Genomic DNA, 21749 nt, shown 5'->3' with positions numbered 1-21749 from the left:
CATCACCAACCTCTCTCATTTCCACTCTCCAAGGAGGGGCACAAGAGCCTGTAGGAGGCAGAGATGGGCCCAGCGAGCCAAACCTGAGTCTCAGGGAGGGCTGAGACCTGCCCAGAAGTGTCTTTGCACAGCTGAGTGTGCACCAGGAGTGCAAAAGGCACAACACTGCCCTGGTGAAGCTCTGCTCTTCTGGGATCACCCTCCTGGTGCCCAAAATGCCCCCAGCCCCCTCCCCAGAGGCTCCCCCTGAGCTGCACAGGACACAGAACTGAATGTCTGTGACTGACACAGAAACCCAGGAGAGATGGGTGTGTGCAAACAATGGGCAAAGGTCTGGGCACGTCCAGAAAGCTGCTCAGCACCCCTGAGCACAGGCAGGGGAGGCAGCAGCAGCAGCAGGAGGGATGCTCAGGGGGTTGCCATGGAGACCACAGGGCCTCAGGATGCAGCTGAGCATCAGCAGGGGCTCCAGGGCTGGGGGCTGCAGGGGATGAGCAGCTCCTGGGTCCCTCTGCTCAAGAGATGCCACTTCTGTCACCCCCTCACCCCCACCCACCAGCTTCATTTGCGTCTCACCTCGTTAAAGGAGGCTGAAACGATCATCTGGGGGGGAGTCTGTGTGTGAATTCCATCTCCCCACCCTCTCTGGGGGGCTTCTGTGGCTTAACACCATCTCCCCATCCCCTTTGGAGGGATATTTGTATATTAACACCATTCTCCCACACTTCTGGGGGCTTTTTCTGCATTAACATCACCTCCCCATCCCTCTGGGGGGGTTGTGGATCAATACCATCTCCTCATCCCTTCCTGGGGGCTCTGTCTGTGTTAACTCCACCTCCCCACCCTTCCTCTGGCCAGGTGCTGCAGCCCAAGTGCAGGATCCCCCAGCAGAGCAGGGGGCTGGAACTGAGCCCCGTGGGAAGGAGTTAACAGGATTATGAGGCTGAGGGGAGGCAAAGCAGGGCTCAGCCACTAAAGGATGTAAGTAAATTACAGCGAGACGGCTGCAGAGGCAGCACAGAGCCGGGAGCATGGGGAGGGAAAAGGGCTGAAGCAGCCCCAGAGACGCTGGTTTGGGAGCCCCAGAGCTCCCCCAGCAGCTGAGCACCTCCCCTGGTGTCAGCACCCTGAGGGAGGCTCTGAGGGTGGCTACAGACACGACAAGCAAAGTTGCCAAGCTTCCTGACCCAGCAAGAACAGAGTCTGGCCAAACCACCCCTGGGGAGCTTCTGAGGGCCAGGGGCTGCTGGCCCATGAGCCAGAGTGAAACCCAGGGAGGAGGAGCAGGAGCAGCCTGAAACAAAGGCCACCAGAGCTGGTCACATTTCAATGTTCCTGGAGCTCTTTCAGGGCAACAAACACCCAAAAACCTGCTGGTGCTGGTGGGGATGAATGAACGGTGCTGAGCTCAGGGGCTGCTCACAGGGCTGGGCTGATGCCTGGAGGAATCTGGCCCCAGCTGAGAGAATCCCCCTCCTCAAATCCATCCCCGGGGGGAAACCTCCTGCAGACCACCCATGGCTTCCCTCCCCACGCCCCTGGGCTGCAGCAGCTCAGCCCCTTCCAGCCACGGCTCTCATTTAAGAGTGCCTTTAATTAGCAGCGAAGGTCACGGAGGGGCAGAGCTGGAGGCTCCAGCCCCAGCATCGTCTCCCAGCCCCGGTAATGAACCGTGGCGAGGTAAACACGGCGAATCAGCCGCAGCAGCCGATCCGATGCAGGATCCGTTTGCAGAGCCGTGGACGCAAAAGCCGCTCCGTGGGCTGATGCCAGGCGGGGAGGCAGCGCAGCACCGTCCTGCGGGAGCGAGGGGAGGGGAGGGGATGCGGCTGCTTTGGGTTTGGTACAACAGCTCACCAGCTACACCTAGAGGTGCGGGCAGCAGCCTCCCAGCTCAGCTCTGCACAGTCACAGCGTGCTGGGGCTGGAAGGGACCTGCAGAGCTCACCCAGCCCTAAAGCAGCTGCCCCTGGCTCAGGGGGCTCAGGGATGTGTCCAGGGGGGGTTGGGAACCTCCTGAGGAGCCTCCACAGCCTCCCTGGCCTCTCTCCAGCCCTTCCCTGTGTGTCTGGAGCTGGGGGAGCCCAGCACTGGGCACAGGACCCCAGCTGAGGCCTCCCCAGGGCAGAGCAGAGGGAGGCTGGAGCCAGGGATGGGGTCAGACAGAGCTGCAGCTCCGTGCCCCAGGCAGGGAGGGACCCGAATCCCAGCCCTGCCTGTGCCCCAGGGGATGGGCAGGAGCCCAAAGCAGCTGCTGCTTGTGACAAACGGGGCTGGGGCTGCTTTGGTGGCTCTTTGGGCAGAGCTGAACCCAAATCCTGAGGCACCTGATGCCAGAGCTGTGGCAACACCTGAACCCTCCCCTGAGCACTCACCCTTCACCTTCTCATGGCCACAGCCACCTCATCCACCTTCCACTGTGCTCAGAGGGTGCTTCTCCCCCCCTTGTCCCGTGGAGAGCAAAGGCTCTGCAGCCCTGGGCTGCTGCTGCTTCCCAGGCCGTGCTCACACCCCCCTCTGCCTCCACTCACCTTGGCTCCCACTTCCCTGAGCCACAGACTTCTCTGAGGCACTTTTATCCCCCCCTGAAGTTCTCACCCACTTGTCACCCTGCACTGGGTGTCTCCTCCACGTGGGGTGGGCTGCTCGAGGTGGGTGTGTGCCCATGGAAACCAACCCTCAGCCAACCTGCCAGAGCAGAGCCACGGGCCAAGGCTCCCAGCTTTGCTGGCTGCAGGGACACACAGAGCTGCTGCCTTTGCCCAGGCAAAGCTGGGAGTGTTGAGGGGGAAAGACCCCCAAGTCCTCATGCTGAGGAGTCCCCCTGGAACAGCCCCTTTCAGCCCCCAGCCTGGGGAGCAGCCATGAACACACACAGGCTCAGCCCTGGCTGCAGGGCTCCAGCAGCAGCTGGACACACACAGCACCAGAAGGGAAGGAGGAATATTCACCTCGAGCTTTCAAAGGTGGGGAAGCTGCTTGTTGCCAGCACACAGCCACTGCTGGGCTCGAGCCAGAGGCTTCCAGCTTGTCCTGAGGGAAGCCAGGAGCTGGCTGCAGCCAGGGGAGGAGGAAGCACCAAACCTGGGCGAGTTTCACAGGACAGGGCTTTATTTTCTGCTTCAACTGGAACTACACAGCTGCTCTGTGCCTGGGGGCTTCCAGCCTTCACCCCCCTGTCCCTCTGGCTCAAGGGAAGCAAACGCAGCTGGGAGACAACAACTGAGGGGCTCAAACCACAGGTGCATGGAGAGGAAGGTGAGGGGAAAGAAAAAGAAACCCTCCCCCCAAACCCACCCCAAACAGCCTCCCTAAAGTGATCCCTCCCCCCACACACACCCCACTGAGAGCCCGGCCCTGCGGGGCAGCACAGCGGAGCGAGGCCGGGCCCGTGGCACAGCTCAGGCCGGCTCCTGCCTGCTCTGGGGCTTCACCAGCCCCTCTCCCCTCTCTCCGTGCTCAGAACCAAACGGCATCTGCGAGTGCGAGAGCTGGGAGCAGCGAGGGAGGGCTGAGGCTCGGGGGCGGGGCGGGACGGGCAGAGCCGAGGGCTGGGCTCTGGGTGGCTGCCGGGCAGCGGCTCTGCAGAGCCAGGGCTGTGCCAGCCAAAGGCTCCTTCCTCCTGCAGAGGGGCTGAAACAAACATGCAGAGGCCTCGGGGGAGAGGCAGGGAGGGGGGATCCCGTCCTAGCACCAGTTCCCAAACCGGCCCCGGCAATAAATACTCTAGCGGCTGGGGGTGGGGGAAGCGCTGCAGGGTGACCCCGAGCCCGGCTCAGCGCCGGGGAAGCGCTGCAGGGTGACCCCGAGCCCGGCTCAGCTCCGGGGAAGCGCTGCAGGGTGACCCCGAGCCCGGCTCAGCGCCGGGGAAGCGCTGCAGGGTGACCCCGAGCCCGGCTCAGCGCCGGGGAAGCGCTGCAGGGTGACCCCGAGCCCGGCTCAGCTCCGGGGAAGCGCTGCAGGGTGACCCCGAGCCCGGCTCAGCTCTGGGGAAGCGCTGCAGGGTGACCCCGAGCCCGGCTCAGCGCCGGGGGACGCGTCCTCACGCAGCCCGGGGCAGCTGCCGAGGCTCCGGAGGGGCCACACGGCGCCGGGGGCTGAGAGCGAGTCAAAGGGGTGGAACCTGGCCGCGGAGCTCCGGGGGAGGGGAGGGGGGGAGGGCGGGGGCTGGAGCAGGTTTGGGCTCGGCTCTGGGTTGTCGCTTTCCCGTCCCTCCCCCTCCCCCGGCACAAGGCACTTCACTCCGTGCGCAGGATGATGTGGATCCCTGACTCTGTGAACACGGGGCCGCTCATCTCTCCGGCCCTCAGAGCGAAGGAGGCGTCTTCGAACGGCTTCTGCATCTGACCTGCGGGGACCAAAACACACACAGACACACAGACACACAGAGCCGGATTAAAAGCCCAGCCAGGCCCGCAGGTCCCTCCCCCCGCGGGTCCCTCCCCCAGCGGCCAGAGCAAACAACAAAAGCCCCAATTAGCAGCTTGCAGGGGCAGGGGGGTGTTTGTTTTCATCAGCTCGTGGCCGCAGCTCCGGGCGCCCGAAGGCACCGGCACAGGGGGAGCTGCTGCACGGAGAGGAACGAGCTCTGCAGCGGCCCCAGCGGCGCACACCCAGCCCGGCTCCGAGCAGCAGAACCGAGGGAGGGGGAGCAATCCCAACCCAAACCTCCTGCAGGTTGCTGTCTCTGAGCTCTGCAGCCCCTTAGGAGGTGGCTGCAGGAGCTTCCCAAGCTCCCCCACCCCAAAACACATCACCCCCAGCCAGCAGCACCTCCAGAACCTGTGTGTCAGCCCCAGCCCTCCACCCCTCCTCCAAGCAAGGCAGTGAGATGGAGCCCAGCTCCTCCCTCTCAGCATCAGCCAGGGCTCCAGCTCCATACCCTTCAGCTCCACACCCCTCTTTCAGCTCCATACCCTTCCCTCAGCTCCACACCCTTCCCTCAGCTCCATACCCCTCCCTCAGCTCCATACCCTTCAGCTCCACACCCTTCCCTCAGCTCCACACCCTTCCCTCAGCTCCACACCCTTCCCTCAGCTCCATACCCCTCCTTCAGCTCCATACCCTTCCCTCAGCTCCATACCCTTCCCTCAGCTCCACACCCTTCCCTCAGCTCCATACCCTTCCCTCAGCTCCATACCCTTCCCTCAGCTCCATACCCTTCAGCTCCACACCCTTCCCTCAGCTCCATACCCCTCCTTCAGCTCCATACCCTTCAGCTCCACACCCTTCCCTCAGCTCCATACCCCTCCTTCAGCTCCACACCCTTCCCTCAGCTCCACACCCTGGTGCTTTGTGGCTGAAGTGGCCCCGAGCCCGTGGTGCCCCAGCAGTGCTGCAGGAGGGGTGAGCAGCTCACCCAGCTCTGCCTGCAAAGCCACCGTTGCTCTGATCTGCCTTTTCCTTCGAGGGAGGGGGAGTTGTTCTCCCCCAGGAGCCACAGCTTGCCCTCAGCTGAGGTAAGCAGCCTCTGGCTTGTTGAGAGCTCTCAGGGAGACAAGTGGAAATGGTTTGAATCACTTCAGCTCCGGAGCAACCGGGGCTCAGCCTTCCAACGGGTTACATCTGCAGCCCGGGAAAAGGGAGGGAAAAACCCCAACACCAGCCCCAAACCAGAGCCCAAAGGGGCTGAAAAGGGAAGGGGGTGGAGTGAGAGCTCCGGGGCTTGGGCACCACGAAGGGCGCCGGTGCCATCTAGTGGGAGCCGCCTCTTGCAGCAGCTCCTGACGGGTTTTGCTGCAGCCAGGAGGAGAAATAAACCCACCCACACGTGAGATCTCTCTGCATCCGTCTCCGAAGAGCGCGGTGAGAGAAGCCACCGGAGCAGATGCAGCACTTCGGGGTTAATGCTTCGCGTGGGAGGGACATGGAAGGGGCTGGAGCTGGGGAAGGGGCTGGAGCTGGGGAAGGGGCTGGAGCTGGGGAAGGGGCTGGGGCACAAGTGCTGTGAGGAGATGCTGAGGGAATTTGGGGGCTCAGGCTGGAGGAGGCTGAGCACTGACCCCTGCACAGTCACCTCAGCAGCAGCAGAGCCAGCAGGAGCCTTTCCTGACCTTCTTGGAATGAAATATTGAAGAGCTTTTGGCTATAAAAAGCTCCTGGTTCCTCCTTTGGATGCTGCAGCTGTGCCCACCACAGCACTGCTTTCCACCTCCCTCCTCCTCCTGGCGACTACTGCAAGCAGCAGCAGCTAAAGCCAAGCACAGGAGGCTCCAGGGTTGTGCTTTCCCCATCCCAGAGGCTCTTCCTGCCACACCAGCCACTCCCAGTGAGGAGGGAGCTCTTTGCTCCCTGCCCTGAGCCCCCAGCCTGTGAGGAAACCTCTCCCTTCATTCCCAGTGGGCTGCAAATCGTTCTTGCTCCTGCACTTTAGGAGTGAAGGTGAGTGTGGCCAGACCCTTCCCTGGCATGGCCTTGGCAGGACTGACCCCTCTTCCTCCCTGCTCACAGCTCTGCAGCTGCATTTCCCCTCAGGGCAGCTGGCAAAAAGCCTTTTCCAGGGGGAGAGCCCCAGTTTGACCCCGGGGTGTTTGCTCAGCATGGCCCCTCTGCCTGGGCTCAGCCCTGGGCACCGAGCTCCATCTCCCCCAGAGCAGGCCCCTCAGCCACCCTCACTGCCCCCAGCAGTGGGGTGCATGAAATCCCCCTGGGGAGATGGGCATCACCCCACTCACCCCTTCCAAACACTCCCAGGTCCCCTCCTGCTTTGGCAGAGCTGCAGTCGCTGAACTGGGAAGCCAGAGACTCAAATTCCTCCTCTCCTGATTTGATCTTCTGGATGTAGCCTGGAAATGGAGGGAAGAACTCGGTCAGGGAGGGGGAAACTAAGAGGGGGGAACCCCCTTCCCACCTCAGAACCTCAGCTTAAGCTCCCACCTCATGGCAAGAAGGGCACAAACACCCCTTGAGGCTTTGGGACCTCCTGGATGGACACAGAGCCAGACCTGAGCTTCCCTCACAGCCCCACGGGCTGGGAGGCTTCTGCCTGGCCACCCTGGCAGCTCAGCACATCCATTCAACCCCCTGAACCAAGCTGAGGCTGCCCAGCACAAGCCCTGAAGCACAGGAATGTGTGAGAGGGCTCAGGAAGGAGCTGCTGATCTCACCCCAGCAGGAGGAATCCCTGAGCAGTGAATTATTGAGGGCAGCTCTTGCAAAGGTCACTGAAGTGTGCTCAGTGTGAAGCCAGAGCTCTGCTTTGCCTGGGGGAATCCTCCCAGCCCGGTGCCACCTCTCACCAAGGCACACTTTAGCCCCAGAAACGTGCTGGTGTGGGAGCTGGAGGAGCAGCCTGGCTCCTGCCACTCTGTGCACCACATGCACATGAAATTCAACCCCAGCCTCCCCTCTCCTCCATCCCTGGGACATCTGAGCAGCTCCCAGGGGTCCCCACCTCCATGTGCCAACCCACAGCAGCCCAAATCCACCTCAGCTCGTGCCACACAAGGGGTTTTTTGCCCTCATTCTCAAGCCCTTCTCTCCTCAGGAGCTCCCTGGGGAACACAGAGCCTTCCACTTCTGACCCAAGCAGCCTCCCACCTGCAGGGAGGAGCACTGAGGAGCAGCTCATTTCCTTGCAAGGAAAGATCTGGAGGTAAATGTTGCTCCCCTTCCCCTCTGCAAGCTGCCAGCCCTCCTGGCTCCCTGCTGCAGGTCTCTCCCACATGCACAGAGCCCCTGCAGCTCCCCAGGCAAAGCCCCCAAAGCACAGAGAGCTGGGCTGAGGCTCTTCTCAGCCCCTAAATAAAGGATGACACACACGATGCCAGAGCCAGGCTCTGTGGGCTGGGACTGGATCTTAAAGCCCCCTTGGAGCTGGAATGCTTCTATGTGTCAGGATGCCCTGGTGCAGGATGAGGGAATGAGCATCCTCCAGCCTGTTTTTGCTGCCTCCCTTTGCCCACACCTGGGAGGGCAGCAGGCAGGGAGGGAGGGAGGAAAACACCCTTCCATGAGTGGAGGAGGTTGTTCTCCAGCAGTGAAGGGAAAAGCATCCCCTCAGCTCTCGAATGAGCTCCTCCACAGCAGCTTAACACTGGCCAGACCAAAACAGAGGCACTGTAAGTCTCCAGGTTAACTCTTCTACCCTTCCAGCTCATTTTCCCCCTCATCAGCTGCCACTAAAGCTCCAGGACAGGGAGGTTTCCTCCTCCAGCCAGGAGAGAAAGCTGCCAAAAGAGATGGGGAGGGGAGACTGAGCACCTCTGGGGGTAGGATGGCTTCATTTTGTTGGGTATCAAGCAGGGCTCCTGGGTATAAGCTCACAGACAGCTCCCTCCACCCCTAAAGTGCCTGAGCATAAACCCCCATGAGCTGACTCACATCCACCCCACCCCCTGCAGCCTCAAACCTCTGGCACAACCAGCATTAGAAAGAGGAGGGAGGGGAAAAAAGGGGTTATTGATGTGTTTTAGGGATGAAAGCAGCTGGTTAAAGAGAGGTGCTGGAGCACAGACAGTGTGCTACTGATGGAACAGAGCTCATGCTAAAAGACACACCAGGAGGGGGGATGTGAGTGGCCAGAGCTGCCCATCCCCAGCACTTGTCACACCTCACACCAGCAGCCACAGCTCTGAGCAATAAAGCAGCCAGGCTGTGGGCACTCAGAGCACAAACTGCCTGGTCCTGCTTCCAGTGGGGGTTTGAAAGGGCTCCCTGTGGGTGCAGAGCAAAGCTTGGGCTCAGTTTGACACACCAACACAGGGTCTAGTTATGAAAAGCTCCTGGTTTTCTGCTGGAGACCAACCCAAGAGCAAAATGCACCTGAGGAGGGAAACAGCTGGGTGTTTGGAGCCACCTCTGCCACAACAATCAACCTGCAGCCTGGGCTGTGTGGGGTGGGACCCAGGAGCCTTTTCCCCCACCCAGCTGACCTGGGTTGCTCAGGAGAAATGCAGCAGCTGAGGCACTGCCTGGCTTTTAATGAACCTCCCCCTGCAAAACCCCCAGGTGTGGGGGAAGATGAGTGAAGGGGGAGGGCAAAGAGAGCAAGGAAGAGGGCTGTGCTGAAATGGGGACTTGTTGGGGAAGGGAAGTGTCCCAGGGCTGAGCTTTGGGATGAATCCTGCAAGAGGAAAGAGAGGTGAGAATGTGCCAAGGAGGAGCTGGAGGGGGAAGGGAGGAGGATCAGAACCAGCAAGGTCCAAGCTCTCACACACCTTTACAAAGGCAAGAAAGGAAGAGAAACACCTGCAGAGAGCTGCAGCAGGAAGGGGAGGCACAAAGATGGGGTGAGAAATAACTCCAGAGTGGCTTTTAAAGCAAGAGAAAGCTGAAGCTGAGGCCTTGGTGTGCTGGGGGGTAAATGGCAGAGCCAGGAGCTGAGCTGGGACACTGCCCAGTGCCACAAAGCCACGCTCAGAGATGAGCTGGAGGTGAAGAGCACAGGCTGGGAGCAGCAGAAGGGGTGACCTACATGCAAGCAGGCTGCTGAGGAGCAGGGCTCCCACGCTGTGGTGATGCCAGGGTGAGGAGCAGGGCTCTCACTCAGAGCTCAGCACGGGGCAGGAATCACACCTCAGCCAGCAGCTGACACAAGAAGCTCTGGGTTAAGATCAGGAGCAGCATCCAGCTGGAAAACGGGGTTCTAGACATCAGAGAGGGTCTGGAAGAACCTTCAGAGCAGATGCAGAGCCTTCAGCAGCACCTGGTAGAGGGGGAAATAGCCTGAGCCCCACGGGGTGACCCCAAACAGCGACCTGACTTCAAGCAGAGGCTGGGGAGGACTCAGCTGCTGCTCAGGGCAAGGGCTTAGGTGGCATCAAGTCCAAAGAAATGGTTGAAGAACGTTTGTTTTCAGCTTCAAATGGTTTTATTTCTTAATTGGAGGTGAAAGAAATACACATTTACAAAGGAAAACACAAACCACACCCCCCTGGGAGCTCAGAAACACAACCAGGGAGGGGGAGAGACACGTGGGCTGGGACCTGCCTTGGGCTCCCCACAGCAGAATCCCTCCTCTGAGGGGCTGAGCACCAGGAAAGTCCAAGTTCCAACCCCTTGGGCTCCAGCCACTCCCTGACCCCCCAGGGAGGTTGATTCTGCCCTGAAAGATCCTTTCCCCCCCCTCCAACAGCATCATCTCTCCCTCTCCTGTTTATTTACTTGCCATTTATAAGCTCCAGAGCCTCGTCTTTGGTCCTGGTGATCTTCTCCTGCCTCCAGGACGAGGGTCTGCGGGACTGGTTGTGTTTGACCAGCAGGTGGGAGCAGCGAACGCGGCTGGGCTCGCCGGGGCCGTTCCTGCCGCCGCTCGGTCGCTCCCACTGACTGGCGTTGGTGATGTGGTTGAAGTAATAAACGCGGCCTGGGGAGGGCGGAGAGAGGGGCCGGGGGTCACCGCAGCTCCTCACAGACCCCACACGACCTGCTCTGGGCGCCCAGGAGCAGCTTCTCGAGCCCCAGAATGGCCTCGTGCCTCTCAGAAGCAGCTTTGGGAGCCCCAGAATCATCTCTTAGAGCCCCAGAATCAACCTCTCAACCCCAAAATCAGCTTTTGGAGCCCCAGAATCAACCACTCAGCCCCCAAATCAGCATTTTGAGCCCCAAAATCAACCTCCCAACCCCAAAATCAGCTTTTGGAGCCCCAGAATCAACCACTCAGCCCCAAAATCGGCTTTTGGAGCCCCAGAATCAACCACTCAGCCCCCAAATCAGCATTTTGAGCCCCAGAATCAACTACTCAACCCCAAAATCAGCTTTTGGAGCCCCAGAATCAACCACTCAACCCCCAAATCAGCTTTTGGAGCCACAGAACGAGCCTCCCAAGCCCCAAATCAGCTTTTGGAGCCCCAGAACGAGCCTCCCAAGCCCCAGGACACACAGGGCTGGGTTCCTGCCAGTGCTTGGCCACAGCCACCCCATCAGCTCCAGAAATCCCAGCCCCACACAGCAGAGACCCCCCGCTCCCTGACACGGCCAGAGCCAAGCCCCCCCTTCCCCAGCAGCGCCAGTGCCGAGGCTCCCCGCTGAGCGCCTCCTGACAACCCAGGGGCTGCAGAGGCCCCATCTTTGGCCTGAGCACACTCTTCCTGCCCCCCCATCGCCTTCCCTCCCCGCGATGAGCCTCGGGGGGCTCCGATCGCTTCTCGCCGCGCTCAGGCCCCTCAGACCCGCCCCCCCCCCCCCCATCACCTCGGCCCAGGCCGGGCCGGGCCCGCGCTGCCCCACCCGCCGCCGCTCCCGCCGCCTCCCCGGCCGCTCCCTCAGCTCCCCCCGCGCCCCCGGGCCGCTCCCCGGCCCCGGCTCGTACCGGAGCTGCGGCTCATCCGCTTCTCCCAGCCCGGCGGCAGCTTCTCCTCCTCCGCCATCTTTCCCCTCAGCCGCGCCTCCTGCCCCCGCCGCCCGTCCGCGCCTCCTATTGGCCCAGCGGGAGGAGGGGGCGGGAGCAACGCGCCCAATTCCCCGTTCCTATTGGCTGCAGGGAAAGCGGCGCCCCCCCGACCCCGCACGCTGATTGGCGGAGCCGCCCCGTCCTTCAAGCGCTCTGCGGGCGCGGAGCCGCATTGAAGCCGGAAGCGACGCGACGTGTTGTTTTCACTTTCTCACGTGACGCAGGAGCGCGACGGCGGCTGGCGGGGGACAAAACACGCAGGAACGCGATGGTTGCGACCACCGCCCCAATTTCCCTGTGCGCCCCCCGCAAGGAGCCGCACAACGCCCCAGCCTCCAGAAACACGTTTATTAGAAACCAATTCAACACTCCAGGGCTGCAACAGCAGGGTCGGAGCCTCTACGTGGCTCCAGCTCAGATACACTGAGGAGGGGGAGAGGAGGGGGAGGGTAAAGGGGAATTGGGGGGGGTCCCACGGGGGGCATCGGGGGGCGGGGGGGGGGCAGCAACGGCTGCGGCGGCTGTTACTGGTAATAGAGCTCCAGGTTCATGCCGTCGTGGATCTCATCTGGAGATGGGAGTTAAGGGGGGGGGGGGGGGTGAAAAGGGGAGTGAATCCGAAGCCCCCTCCCCCCAAAAAACACCCCCAAACCCCCCCAACAACCCCCCCCCAACAACCCCCCCCCAACAACCCCCCCACCACCAACAACCCCCCACCAACAACAGCCGCTGGCAGGAGCAGGATACAGTCGCCCAGAGTGACGTGGTCCTTGAAGATGGTGTACCTGTGGGCAGGGGGTCAGACGGGGCGGGAGGGGGAGGGGGAGGGGGTGGTCGGGACCCCCAGCCCCGCGGCGCCCCCACTCACCACTTCTTGAGCACGATCTTGTCCCAGCGGGTGCCGGTCTGCGCCGCGATCAGCTTCTTCAGGTCGCGGATGGAATCCTCGGTGCTGGCGCGGCCGTTAAGGAACCCAACGGACCGCGGCGGGGGCCCTCCCCGAGCCCCCCATCCCCGAGCCCCCAGACCCTCCCCGAGCCCCATCCCCCATCCCCGAGCCCCCAAACCCCCATCCCCGAGCCCCCCATCCCCGAGCCCCCCATCCCCGAGCCCCCCAGACCCCCCCCCGAGCCCCCATCCCCGAGCCCCCAGGCCCTGCCCTGAGCCCCCCATCCCCCATCCCCGAACCCCCAGACCCTCCCCGAGCCCCCCAAACCCTCCCTGAGCCCCCAGGCCCTGCCCCGAGCCCCCAGGCCCTGCCCTGAGCCCCTATCCCCCATCCCCGAGCCCCTCAAACCCCCCCGAGCCCCCCATCCCTCATCCCCGAGCCCCCCAAACCCCCCCGAGCCCCTCAGACCCTCCCCGAGCCCCCAGATCCATCCCCGAGCCCCCAGGCCCTGCCCTGAGCCGCCCATCCCTGAGCTCCTCAGACCCCCCCTGAGCCCCCCAGACTATCCCCCAGCCCCCATCCCCGAGCCCCCAGACCCTGCCCCGCCGCCCATCCCCCATCCCCGAGCCCCCAAACCCTCCCGAGCCCCCGGGCCCTGCCCCGAGCCCCCCATCCCTCATCCCCGAGCCCCCCAGACCCTCCCGGAGCCCCCAGACCCCCCCCGAGTCCCCAGGCCCTGCCCTGAGCCCCCATCCCCGAGCCCCAGCCCCCCGGGCCCGTAGCTGCGGGTACTTGCATTTCACACGCACCTTCTTGCCCAGACGGTCGTTGCACACGACTTCGATCATGGCTGGCTGCAGGGGGAGGGGGGGTGAGCGCCGGGGCTCGGGGGGCACAGAGGAGACCCCCCGGGAGCGAGGGACGAGGGGCGCGGACGGGGACTCACCCACCCGTGTGCCCAGGCGCGTCCCGACCAGACAAACCGCGAGCGCTCCGGAACCGGAAGTGACGCGGCCGCAAAGATGGAGGCGGGCGGGGCGGTGCGGCGGGGCACAGGGCTGCGGGGTGCGGGACACGGGGTGCGGGACACGGCGCTGCGAGGTGCGGGGCTGCGGGGTGCGGGGCTGCGGGGTGCGGGACACGGACAGGGTGCTGAGGCGGCGCCGCGGGGTGCGGACACGGACACGGCGCTGCGGGGCGCGGACAGGGTGCTGAGGCGGCGCTGCGGGGTGCGGGGTGCGGGACACGGCGCTGCGGGGCGCGGACAGGGTGCTGAGGCGGCGCTGCGGGGTGCGGGACACGGCGCTGCGGGACACGGCGCTGCGAGCTGCGGGGCTGCGGGGTGCGGGACACGGACAGGGTGCTGAGGCGGCGCCGCGGGGTGCGGACACGGACACGGCGCTGCGGGGCGCGGACAGGGTGCTGAGGCGGCGCTGCGGGGTGCGGGGTGCGGGACACGGCGCTGCGGGGCGCGGACAGGGTGCTGAGGCGGCGCTGCGGGGTGCGGGACACGGCGCTGCGGGACACGGCGCTGCGAGCTGCGGGGCTGCGGGGTGCGGGGCTGCGGGGTGCGGGACACGGACAGGGTGCTGAGGCGGCGCTGCGGGGTGCGGACACGGACACGGCGCTGCGGGACACGGCGCTGCGGGGCGCGGACAGGGTGCTGAGGCGGTGCTGCGGGGTGCGGGGTGCGGGACACGGCGCTGCGGGGCGCGGACAGGGTGCTGAGGCGGCGCTGCGGGACACGGTGCGGACACGGGGCTGCGGGACACCGGGCTGCGAGGTGCGGGGTGCTGCTGCGGCGCTGCGGGGTGCGGGGCTGCGGGACAGAGGGATGTGGGACACGGGGATGCGGGACACGGGGATGCGGGACACGGGGATGCAGGACACGGAGCTGTCGATGCTGCGGGACACAGGGATGCGGGACACGGACACGGTGCTGCGGGATGCGGAGCCGTCGGTGCTGCCGGACTTGGTGCTGTGGGACACGGTGATGCCGGACACGGTGCTGCGGGACACAGGGCTGCAGGACACGGAGCCGTCGGTGCTGTCTGACATGGTGCTGCCAGACACGGTGCTGCTGCGGATCCTGGCGCTGCTATCGCCGAGGGACCGGCTGCGAGCGGCCCGGTGCGACCCCGGCACGACCCTGCACGACCCTGCCCTGACCCGACCCTGCACCCTCCAGCCTCCCCCGACCCGCGGGGTCTGAGCCTCTCCCCTCTCCCCGCAGGGTGTCCCGGCGCTGGCGGCGGCTGGCGCGGGACAGGGAGGTCTGGAGACACGTGGATCTGAGTGAGGAGAGGGTACGGAACGGGCAGAGGGTGGGAATCACCCCACTGAGGGCAGGGGATGGGATGGGATGGGATGGGATGGGGTGGGATGGGATGGGATGAATGGGATGGGATGGGATGGGATGAATGGGATGGGATGGGATGGGATGAATGGGATGGGATGGGGTGGGGTGGGATGGGATGGGATGGGATGAATGGGATGGGATGGGATGAATGGGATGGGATGGGATGGGATGAATGGGATGGGATGGGGTGGGGTGGGATGGGATGGGATGGGATGAATGGGATGGGATGGGATGGGATGGGATGGGATGGGATGGGGTGGATGGGATGGGATGAATGGGGTGGGATGGGATGGGATGGGATGGGATGGGATGGGATGAATGGGGTGGGATGGGATGGGATGGGATGGGATGAATGGGATGGGATGGGATGGGATGGGATGAATGGGGTGGGATGGGATGGGATGGGATGGGATGAATGGGATGGGATGGGATGGGATGAATGGGGTGGGATGGGATGGGATGGGATGGGATGGGATGGGATGAATGGGGTGGGATGGGATGGGATGGGATGGGATGGGATGGGATGAATGGGGTGGGATGGGATGGGATGGGATGAATGGGGTGGGATGGGATGGGATGGGATGAATGGGATGGGATGGGATGGGATGAATGGGGTGGGATGGGATGGGATGGGATGAATGGGGTGGGATGGGATGGGATGGGATGAATGGGATGGGATGGGATGAATGGGGTGGGATGGGATGGGATTGATGGGGGGAAATCACCCCACTAAGGGCAGGGGGATGCATTTGGGGAGCTGTGGGAGTTCCCCTCACTGTGTGCAAGGACCCGAGGCCGGGTGGGTGAATCCCCCCATCCCTGGGCAGCACCAGACCCCGCCCCCTCTCCTCTCTCTCTCTGCCCCCCTCAGCTGACCCCCCGGGCTCTGTGGGCGCTGGCTCGGGGGCCGCTGCTGCCGCCCGCGCGGGGGCTCCGGCTCCGGGGGTCTCTGTGCTCCGGCAGCCGCCTCCCGCCGCTGCTGTCCCCGGCTCTGGCGGCCGCGCTGGCTCGGAGCTGCCCCTTCCTCAGCAGCCTGTGGCTGAGCGAAGCCGACCTCAGGAAGGTCCCTTTCGCCTCGCTGCCCCCGACCCTGCGGACTCTGGAGCTGCAGAGATGCGAGATCCCGGCCGCGTGGTTCCGCGGCCCCGCGCGGCTGCGGCGCCTCGAGCTGTCGGACGTGCCGGCGTTCTCGGACCGGCACCTGCTGGCCGCGTCCTGCCACAGCCCCCTGAGCAGCCTGAGCCTGGCGGGGACCTACAGGCTGACGGACGAGGGGGTGACACGAGCAGCTCCTCACCTGCGGGGCCTGGAGCGGCTGCGCCTGAGCCGCTGCCCCCTGGGCGACGCCGCCATCGCCGCCGTCTCGCGGCTCCCGCGGCTGCGGCACCTGGACATCGGCGGCGCCGCCGCGGTGACGGCGCACGGCCTGGCCTCGGTGGCCGCGCTGCGGGAGCTGCGGGAGCTGCGGCTGGCGCTGAGCCCACGGCTGCCCCCGGGCTCGCTGCTGGCCGTGTGCCACGCGCTGCCGCGGCTGCGGCGCCTCGGCCTGGCGGGGGACGGCGTGAGCGACGGCGTCCTGGACACGCTGCGGGCGGCTTTCCCCCTGTGCAGCGTCTCACACGCAGCGTGAGGCGGGAGCTCGGCTGCTCCTCTCCTGGGGGCTCCCCTTTGCCTGCAGGGGGGGGTTTGGGCACTGGGTTTCTCTTCAGGCCAAACCAGCCACTGAGAGACAGAGCCCAGAGCACAAAGCTCGGTCAACACCCAGCTCCCAGCGCCCCCCGGCCCGTTGCAGACCCTGCCTGGGGGTGGAACCCCCCCTCACCCCGGCTCAGAGCTCGGGTGCCACTGTCCCAGGCAGCCAGGGTTGAGTGCAGCATCTCACCTCCCTTCTCCATCCCCCTTCTCCTTCCCTCCAGACCCACTTGGAAGTTATTCTTGGGAATGGTTTCCCCCACACCCCCAAGAGCCACAAGTGTTGCCTTTGCTTTTGTTGTGCTTCCTCATCAGCTTTTATCCTCCTCTTCCTCCCCCTCTGGCAGCAGAACCCCCCTGAGCCTCGTGGCTGTGCTCAGGCCCTGGAGCCAGCCCAGGGAGGGAGGGATGAGGGTGACACAAAAAGTTGTGGGTATTGAATAATAAATGGCTTTTCCTAAAGGGAAACGTGTGGTGCTGTGGGTGAGCCCGTGCCTGTGAGGAGAGAGCATGTGGCTTCTGCTGCTGCTGCCCTGGGATGGGGCCACAGCAGTCCCACGGGTTCACCCCTGTGTTTAATCCCCCTCCAGGCCCTGCAAAGCTTCTCCCTTCCACAACACAGGGAGATAAAGAGCTCAAACGCCCCCAAGTCCCAGACCCACCACACATCCCTTCCCTGAGGGGCTCTCTGTCGTTCTTTGCCTCCTCCCTGATGCAGACCAAGGGGGTTGTGACCTGTGGGGGGGGGTTTCCCCCTTCCCAGGAGGCTGAGCACAGGATCAGCCTCTCCCCCAGCCTCTTCAGGGCTCTTTTCCCCCCTCACTCTGCCTCCCCTTGAGCTTATGCAACGAGCCAGTGGCTCAGGCAGCCCTGGATGGCAGTGACTCGTGATGAAATCCCCTGCCCTCGTTTCTCTCCCCACTCCCCATCTCTTTGGGGCAAATAAAGGGGAGTGAAACGCTCCCAGCGCTGCCTTGGCAGCCAGCCCAAGGCTCTTGGCTCCATCACCAGCCTGATGTGTTCATCACGGGCCCAGAGTCATTAGTTGTTATTAAAGCTTGAAGCTCTCTCTGTCCCAGCACTCCCTGGGCTCAGAGTGAAGATAAAGCAGCAGTTGGAAGGTGCCACGGTGCAGAGGGGGCTGAGGGGAGGGTGGGAGGGGGAGGAGGGGCTGGGAAAGCAGATGGTCACAGGCAAAGAAGGGAGTGAAGGACTGAGAGGGTCGTTTTGAAGGGTCTGCTGTGTGCCTGCCCCACTAGAACAGCAGCTCACACGCTGCCTGCAGCTCCCTGAGGGCTCTTCCCGACCCTGAGAGCTCCTAAATCCCCAATTCGCAGCATCATTAAGGTTGGGGAAGGACTTGAAGCTTCCAGCTCCCCCAGTAAGCCCTGTCCCCCAGCCCCACAGCTATGGGGCATCTCCAAGGGTGAGGATTCCCCTCTGGGGCTGGTTTTCCATCGAGTTTCCTTTAACCTGGATGCTTTTTCCCCCCCTAAGCTCACCTTCCAGCTGTGTGCACAGCAGCACAGCCCAGCCCAACCTCTTCAAAGGCACAGGGTAAGAGACTCAGGGTCAGCCCAACCCTCAGAGGCAGTTTCCTCCCGTCCAGAGCTGCTCCTTCCCAGCCCTGTCTCTTACCTCTGGAGGAAACACCTTCAGGAACACGAGGGTTTGTCCCTTCTGTGTTCCCAAAGGGATGGCAAAGGGCACCCAGCTGTAGCTGGAGGAAAAGCCTCCAGGCCAAGCTTGACCTGTTGGAAGTGGCCACGCTCCAGAGTGTTGCTTCTGAGAGGCCAAACCGAGGTGACACGTCCCGAGAACACGCTGGTTAAAGTATAACCCCTGGGCTTGAGCATCCCTCAAAGGTCTCTGCTCCACAAACCCTGGTGGGAAAAAGCTTCTGCTGGCTGGGTCTGAAGCTTCAGCCCCAGCCCCAGCTCAGCAGGATGGATGAGGAACATCTCCAGGATGACCTGCAGGTGTTTGGAGGTAAAGCCTCAGCCCATCAGCCCTTCCAGCACCTTCCACCTCGAGGAGATGGGGCAGGAGCAAAGAGCCTGGAGCTTGTAGGACTGGCCTTTGCCACCGTGCTTAGATTCTGAGGGAGGGAAAGGTCCCTGCCCTTCCCCTCTGATGCAGCTCAGCTCTAATGGGGTTGATGGGTTGGGGTGGGGGGAATCCCACCCTGAGGAGTTTGGGGGGAGGTTTGGGTGGAAGATGAGGGAGAGGGACGTTGCTGCAGGTGTGGGGATGAAGCTCCTGTGGTGGTGTGAAGCTGGTGGAGCCCAGACAGCAACATCAGAGAGGGTTCAGCCTCAGAAATGTCCCAGACTGGAGGAAAACGAGGCTTTCCCTGGAGCTTTCCCTTTTGAAAAGGGTTCCAAGGCAGCTGGGGGGGGGGGTTCAAAACACATCACACGTGGTGTAAACTCCTAACTCCTTCTCATTTTGCTGCTGTGGTCCCTGAACCCACCTGCCCCGACTTTTGGCTCCAGCAGCAGCCCCCTGCGCTGTGAGCTCACTGCTCTGGGGGGGCTGAAAGCCACAGGCAGAGCAGGAACCCTCCTCCAAACCTGGGCTCCTGTGGCAAACACTCAGGTTATTTATTAACCCTTCTATAAATGGAACCAGAGGAGCTGTGAGCAAACCCCGGTGACACCAGGGCAGCAACTTCACATCTCGTTTGTTGTTCTTCTAAAGACAGAAACTTCACCCAGAGGCTGAGATCCTTCCTCACCATCTACTTGCTCCTGGCGCTCTCCTTCCTGCTCATCATCGTCCTGTTTGCTGTGTCGCTCTCCAGAGGTACCGGGTCACCTTTAAGCTAATTAAAGGGTAGGGCTGAGAGATGCGTCAGGTCTGAGCTCACACCCACATGGGAGGGCTCTGTAGGTGCTAATGCCACCAGGCAGAGTGCCCAGAGGAGATCCCAGCCTGTCTGCGCCGCCGGCACTGCCCGGTCCAAGCCACGAGCCACGATTTCACGTTGCCTGGGATGTTCTTTTGCCCTGGAGGCTGCTGCAAAAGTCAAACCGTGTCCCTGTGGCGAGGTGCTGGCGGGCACGGGAGGGCAGCACCACCCACAGCCCGGCGTCTCTCTTGTCTCTCTCTTCACAGTTTCAGCCATTTCTTCTAAACTCAACGAAGTGAGCAAGGACCAGAAGCACAACTTTTCTGACAGGGACATTCTCTGTAAGTCCTGGCTGCTGCCCAAAGCCACGAGCTTTGCTTTCCCTCTGAAGCCTCCCCAAGCTGCTGTGGGTCGCTTTGCCCAGTGGCTGCATCCATCCCTGGCTGGCTTTGCTGCTCTGCCAGCAGCAGACACTTTGCTGTTTCCCAAAGAACCGTTTTTGGGGGCAGGGGGGTGAGTTGCTGCTCTCGTGGCGAATCCAACCTACAGCAAGCTCCAGGGCCACACCACCACACGAGTTTTGGCGCTGGGAAAACCCTCTGGCTGGGGTGAGCCCGGCGAGGAGCAGCTCCACAACCCCGTCTGCCTTTCCTCAGTGTTTCCCTGCGGCCCCAGCTCCAGGGAGTGGGAATACTTCGGTGGGAAATGCTACTACTTCTCCCTGAGCAGAACGAGCTGGCACGAGGCGAAGGCTCGGTGCGAGGAGATGCACTCACACCTGGCCGTCATCGACAGCCACGCCAAGCAGGTAACGAGCCCGTGTCCAGGGGGACAGCCCCAGCCTGGCCCCGAGCCCTGCCCGCTGCCCCCGGCCCCCGCAGAACCCCCTTGTCCCGGTACCCCCCTCCCGCTGCCGCCCTGCACGTCCCGACCTGGGCAGCGCGGAGCGGGTGCCTGTTATCCTTTGCATCAGCCAGCAGAGAGCAGGCAGGACCCGCTCTGCCTCCCCCCAAGGCTTCCCTCGGAACGGCTGCGGGATGCTCAGACGTAGCACCAGCACCCATCCTGCTCCCCCAGCCGAGGGGGAGCTGAAGCTGCTGCGGCTCCTCCAGCTGAGGCTGCCCCGAGCCCGCTGGATCCAGGAGCCTCTTCCCGGTGCTTTTTTCCCCCCCCGCCTGATCCTTCTCCCCGCTGCAGAATTTTGTCACGTTCAGGACAAGGAACGAGCGTTTCTGGATCGGGCTCACGGATGAGAACGCGGAGGGGGAATGGGAATGGGTGGACGGGACCGACTACAAAACCACCTTCACGTGAGTGCCCATCGCCCCAAAACAGCGGCTGTTTGCCCTTGCCCCTGGGGTCAGGCACCCACACGAGCTGCAGAGCCAAGAATCAGCGTCTCGACCCATCTAAACCCAGGCAGATTCAGGCAATCCCTGCCCTTGCCCCAGCTGCTCCCCTCAGCTTCGTGCCCTCGCTTCCCTCTGACCCTCCTCCTCCTCCCTCCTCTTCCCTCTCTCAACCCCTTATGACTCTTCTGCCCAGATTTTGGAAGGAGGGAGAACCCAACAACAGCGGCAGCAACGAAGACTGTGCCCACGTGTGGGTGTCTGGGGAGTGGAACGACGTCCACTGCACCTTCAAGTGTTATTACATCTGCCAGAAGCCTCTGCCCCGCTGAGCCCCGCGGCCCATGCTCTGGCACCCCAAAACCTCCCTTTTCCCTCCCTAATTTATACTTTCCCCCGTTTCCCCATCCCCACCGGGCTGTCCCGAGGAAGAGCAGCGCTGGATCTGGACGGTTCTAAGCAATCCAGGCAGGAATCTGGGCTCTCCGTGGGGAGCTCAGCTCAATAAAGGACGATTATCGCTCTGGTTAACGAAGCTTCTGTGTCTCTGGGCGTGTGTGCAGGGCTTGGGGGCGAGCCTGGGCTGCGGGAGCGGTGCGGGACGGGCACAAACGGGGCAGATTTGCTGTGCCGGGAGCAGGATGAGGCCATCTGCCGCGGTAGCAGCGGGGAGAGGAGGATTGGATGGAGCACAGCAGAGCCAGAGCCGCGTCCCAGAGGATTCGGTGCCTCCTTCCTGCTCCTACAGGGGTTTGGTGCTGCTGGTGGGTCTGTGGCTCCGAGAGCAGCCCCTCTGCCCGTGGGCATCTGCCCGAGCTCGGGGCTGCCCGTGCCCCCTCCTCCTGTGCCCGTGCCCCCTCCTCCTGCCTCCAGTCCCCGCAGGGAGCAGAGGATGCGGGTCACGCAGCCGCGGGACGGCTCCAAAGGCGGCTCCGGAGCTGGGAAGGAGGTTTGGTTGGGTTTTCCTACCGAGAGGAGAAAAAGCCTCCCATCATTTCCATAACTTTTCCCCTTTTTTTTGGTCGTGGTTTCAATTCGGATCCCACACGACGAAACGGCCCGAAATTACACGAAACTCAGCCGTGGTTCGGTTCTGCATCGCTTCGGTCACCGAGGGTGTCCCTGAGCTGCGGGTCCCCGCAGGAATCGGCCTCTCCCCCGTTTTCCATCCTTCAAAAAGACCCCCCCCCAAAAACAATCTCCTGTGGGGGCAGGTCGGGCCAACCTCGAGCTCCCCACGCGGGTTTGAGGCCAAGCCACGGCCACGTGCGTGTGCA

General features: G+C 63.2%; 4 protein-coding genes across 8 annotated transcripts; 2 read left to right on the top strand and 2 right to left on the bottom strand.

Moving 5' to 3' along the window:
* Positions 1-3313: 3313 nt before the first annotated feature.
* PIN1 (peptidylprolyl cis/trans isomerase, NIMA-interacting 1) lies at positions 3314-11481 on the bottom strand. The gene is made up of 4 exons (XM_062015637.1): positions 11252-11481; positions 10109-10306; positions 6675-6785; positions 3314-4348 (listed from the first exon to the last, which is right to left on the bottom strand). The coding sequence occupies exons 1-4, from the start codon at positions 11307-11309 to the stop codon at positions 4239-4241; spliced, it is 477 nt and encodes a 158-aa protein (XP_061871621.1). The 5' UTR covers positions 11310-11481; the 3' UTR covers positions 3314-4238.
* Positions 11482-11665: 184 nt separating this feature from the next.
* Positions 11666-13247, bottom strand: UBL5 (ubiquitin like 5). Of its 2 annotated transcripts, none has more exons than XM_062015639.1 (5): positions 13168-13247; positions 13014-13075; positions 12201-12284; positions 12080-12117; positions 11666-11900 (listed from the first exon to the last, which is right to left on the bottom strand). In XM_062015639.1, the coding sequence occupies exons 2-5, from the start codon at positions 13067-13069 to the stop codon at positions 11857-11859; spliced, it is 222 nt and encodes a 73-aa protein (XP_061871623.1). In that variant the 5' UTR covers positions 13070-13075; positions 13168-13247; the 3' UTR covers positions 11666-11856. The 2 variants fall into 2 exon arrangements, with proteins under 2 accessions (XP_061871623.1, XP_061871622.1); XM_062015638.1 differs by having other exon boundaries at positions 13172-13227.
* FBXL12 (F-box and leucine rich repeat protein 12) lies at positions 13242-16734 on the top strand. Of its 4 annotated transcripts, none has more exons than XM_062015636.1 (4): positions 13242-13261; positions 14138-14351; positions 14455-14527; positions 15452-16734. In XM_062015636.1, exons 2-4 carry the CDS (start codon positions 14140-14142, stop codon positions 16208-16210), a joined length of 1044 nt encoding a protein of 347 aa, XP_061871620.1. In that variant the 5' UTR covers positions 13242-13261; positions 14138-14139; the 3' UTR covers positions 16211-16734. The 4 variants fall into 4 exon arrangements, with proteins under 4 accessions (XP_061871620.1, XP_061871618.1, XP_061871619.1 ...); XM_062015634.1 differs by lacking the exon at positions 13242-13261 and adding an exon at positions 13280-13322; XM_062015635.1 differs by lacking the exon at positions 13242-13261 and adding an exon at positions 13363-14004.
* Positions 16735-18218: 1484 nt separating this feature from the next.
* On the top strand, positions 18219-20979 carry LOC133627902 (hepatic lectin-like). Its single transcript, XM_062015344.1, has 6 exons — positions 18219-18261; positions 18916-19077; positions 19390-19464; positions 19780-19931; positions 20321-20433; positions 20669-20979. Exons 1-6 carry the CDS (start codon positions 18219-18221, stop codon positions 20802-20804), a joined length of 681 nt encoding a protein of 226 aa, XP_061871328.1. The 3' UTR covers positions 20805-20979.
* The last annotated feature ends 770 nt before the right edge of the window (positions 20980-21749 follow it).

The sequence above is a fragment of the Colius striatus genome, chromosome 26 (assembly GCF_028858725.1).
Source record: "Colius striatus isolate bColStr4 chromosome 26, bColStr4.1.hap1, whole genome shotgun sequence".
Classification (NCBI taxonomy): Eukaryota; Metazoa; Chordata; class Aves; order Coliiformes; family Coliidae; genus Colius; species Colius striatus.
This window is presented reverse-complemented; position numbering and strand designations above follow the sequence as displayed.

Excerpts from the sequence above, each read along its gene's own strand:
- FBXL12 (XM_062015633.1), top strand. The coding sequence starts at position 14,056 with ATGTGGGACACGGGGATGCGGGACACGGGGATGCGGGACACGGGGATG. Across the intron at positions 14,352-14,454 it reads GACCGGCTGCGAGCGGCCCG|GGTGTCCCGGCGCTGGCGGC; the intron begins GTGCGACCCCGG and ends CTCTCCCCGCAG. Across the intron at positions 14,528-15,451 it reads TGGATCTGAGTGAGGAGAGG|CTGACCCCCCGGGCTCTGTG; the intron begins GTACGGAACGGG and ends TGCCCCCCTCAG.
- LOC133627902 (XM_062015344.1), top strand. The coding sequence starts at position 18,219 with ATGGATGAGGAACATCTCCAGGATGACCTGCAGGTGTTTGGAG. Across the intron at positions 19,078-19,389 it reads TGCTGTGTCGCTCTCCAGAG|TTTCAGCCATTTCTTCTAAA; the intron begins GTACCGGGTCAC and ends CTCTCTTCACAG. Across the intron at positions 19,932-20,320 it reads TCGACAGCCACGCCAAGCAG|AATTTTGTCACGTTCAGGAC; the intron begins GTAACGAGCCCG and ends TCCCCGCTGCAG.
- PIN1 (XM_062015637.1), bottom strand. The coding sequence starts at position 11,309 with ATGGCGGAGGAGGAGAAGCTGCCGCCGGGCTGGGAGAAGCGGATGAGC. Across the intron at positions 6,786-10,108 it reads GGCTCTGGAGCTTATAAATG|GCTACATCCAGAAGATCAAA; the intron begins GCAAGTAAATAA and ends CTCCATTTCCAG. Across the intron at positions 4,349-6,674 it reads CCTGGGAGTGTTTGGAAGGG|GTCAGATGCAGAAGCCGTTC; the intron begins GTGAGTGGGGTG and ends TGGTCCCCGCAG.
- UBL5 (XM_062015639.1), bottom strand. The coding sequence starts at position 13,069 with ATGATCGAAGTCGTGTGCAACGACCGTCTGGGCAAGAAGGTGCGTGTG. Across the intron at positions 12,118-12,200 it reads AAGATCGTGCTCAAGAAGTG|GTACACCATCTTCAAGGACC; the intron begins GTGAGTGGGGGC and ends CCCTGCCCACAG. Across the intron at positions 11,901-12,079 it reads CCACGTCACTCTGGGCGACT|ATGAGATCCACGACGGCATG; the intron begins GTATCCTGCTCC and ends TCCCATCTCCAG.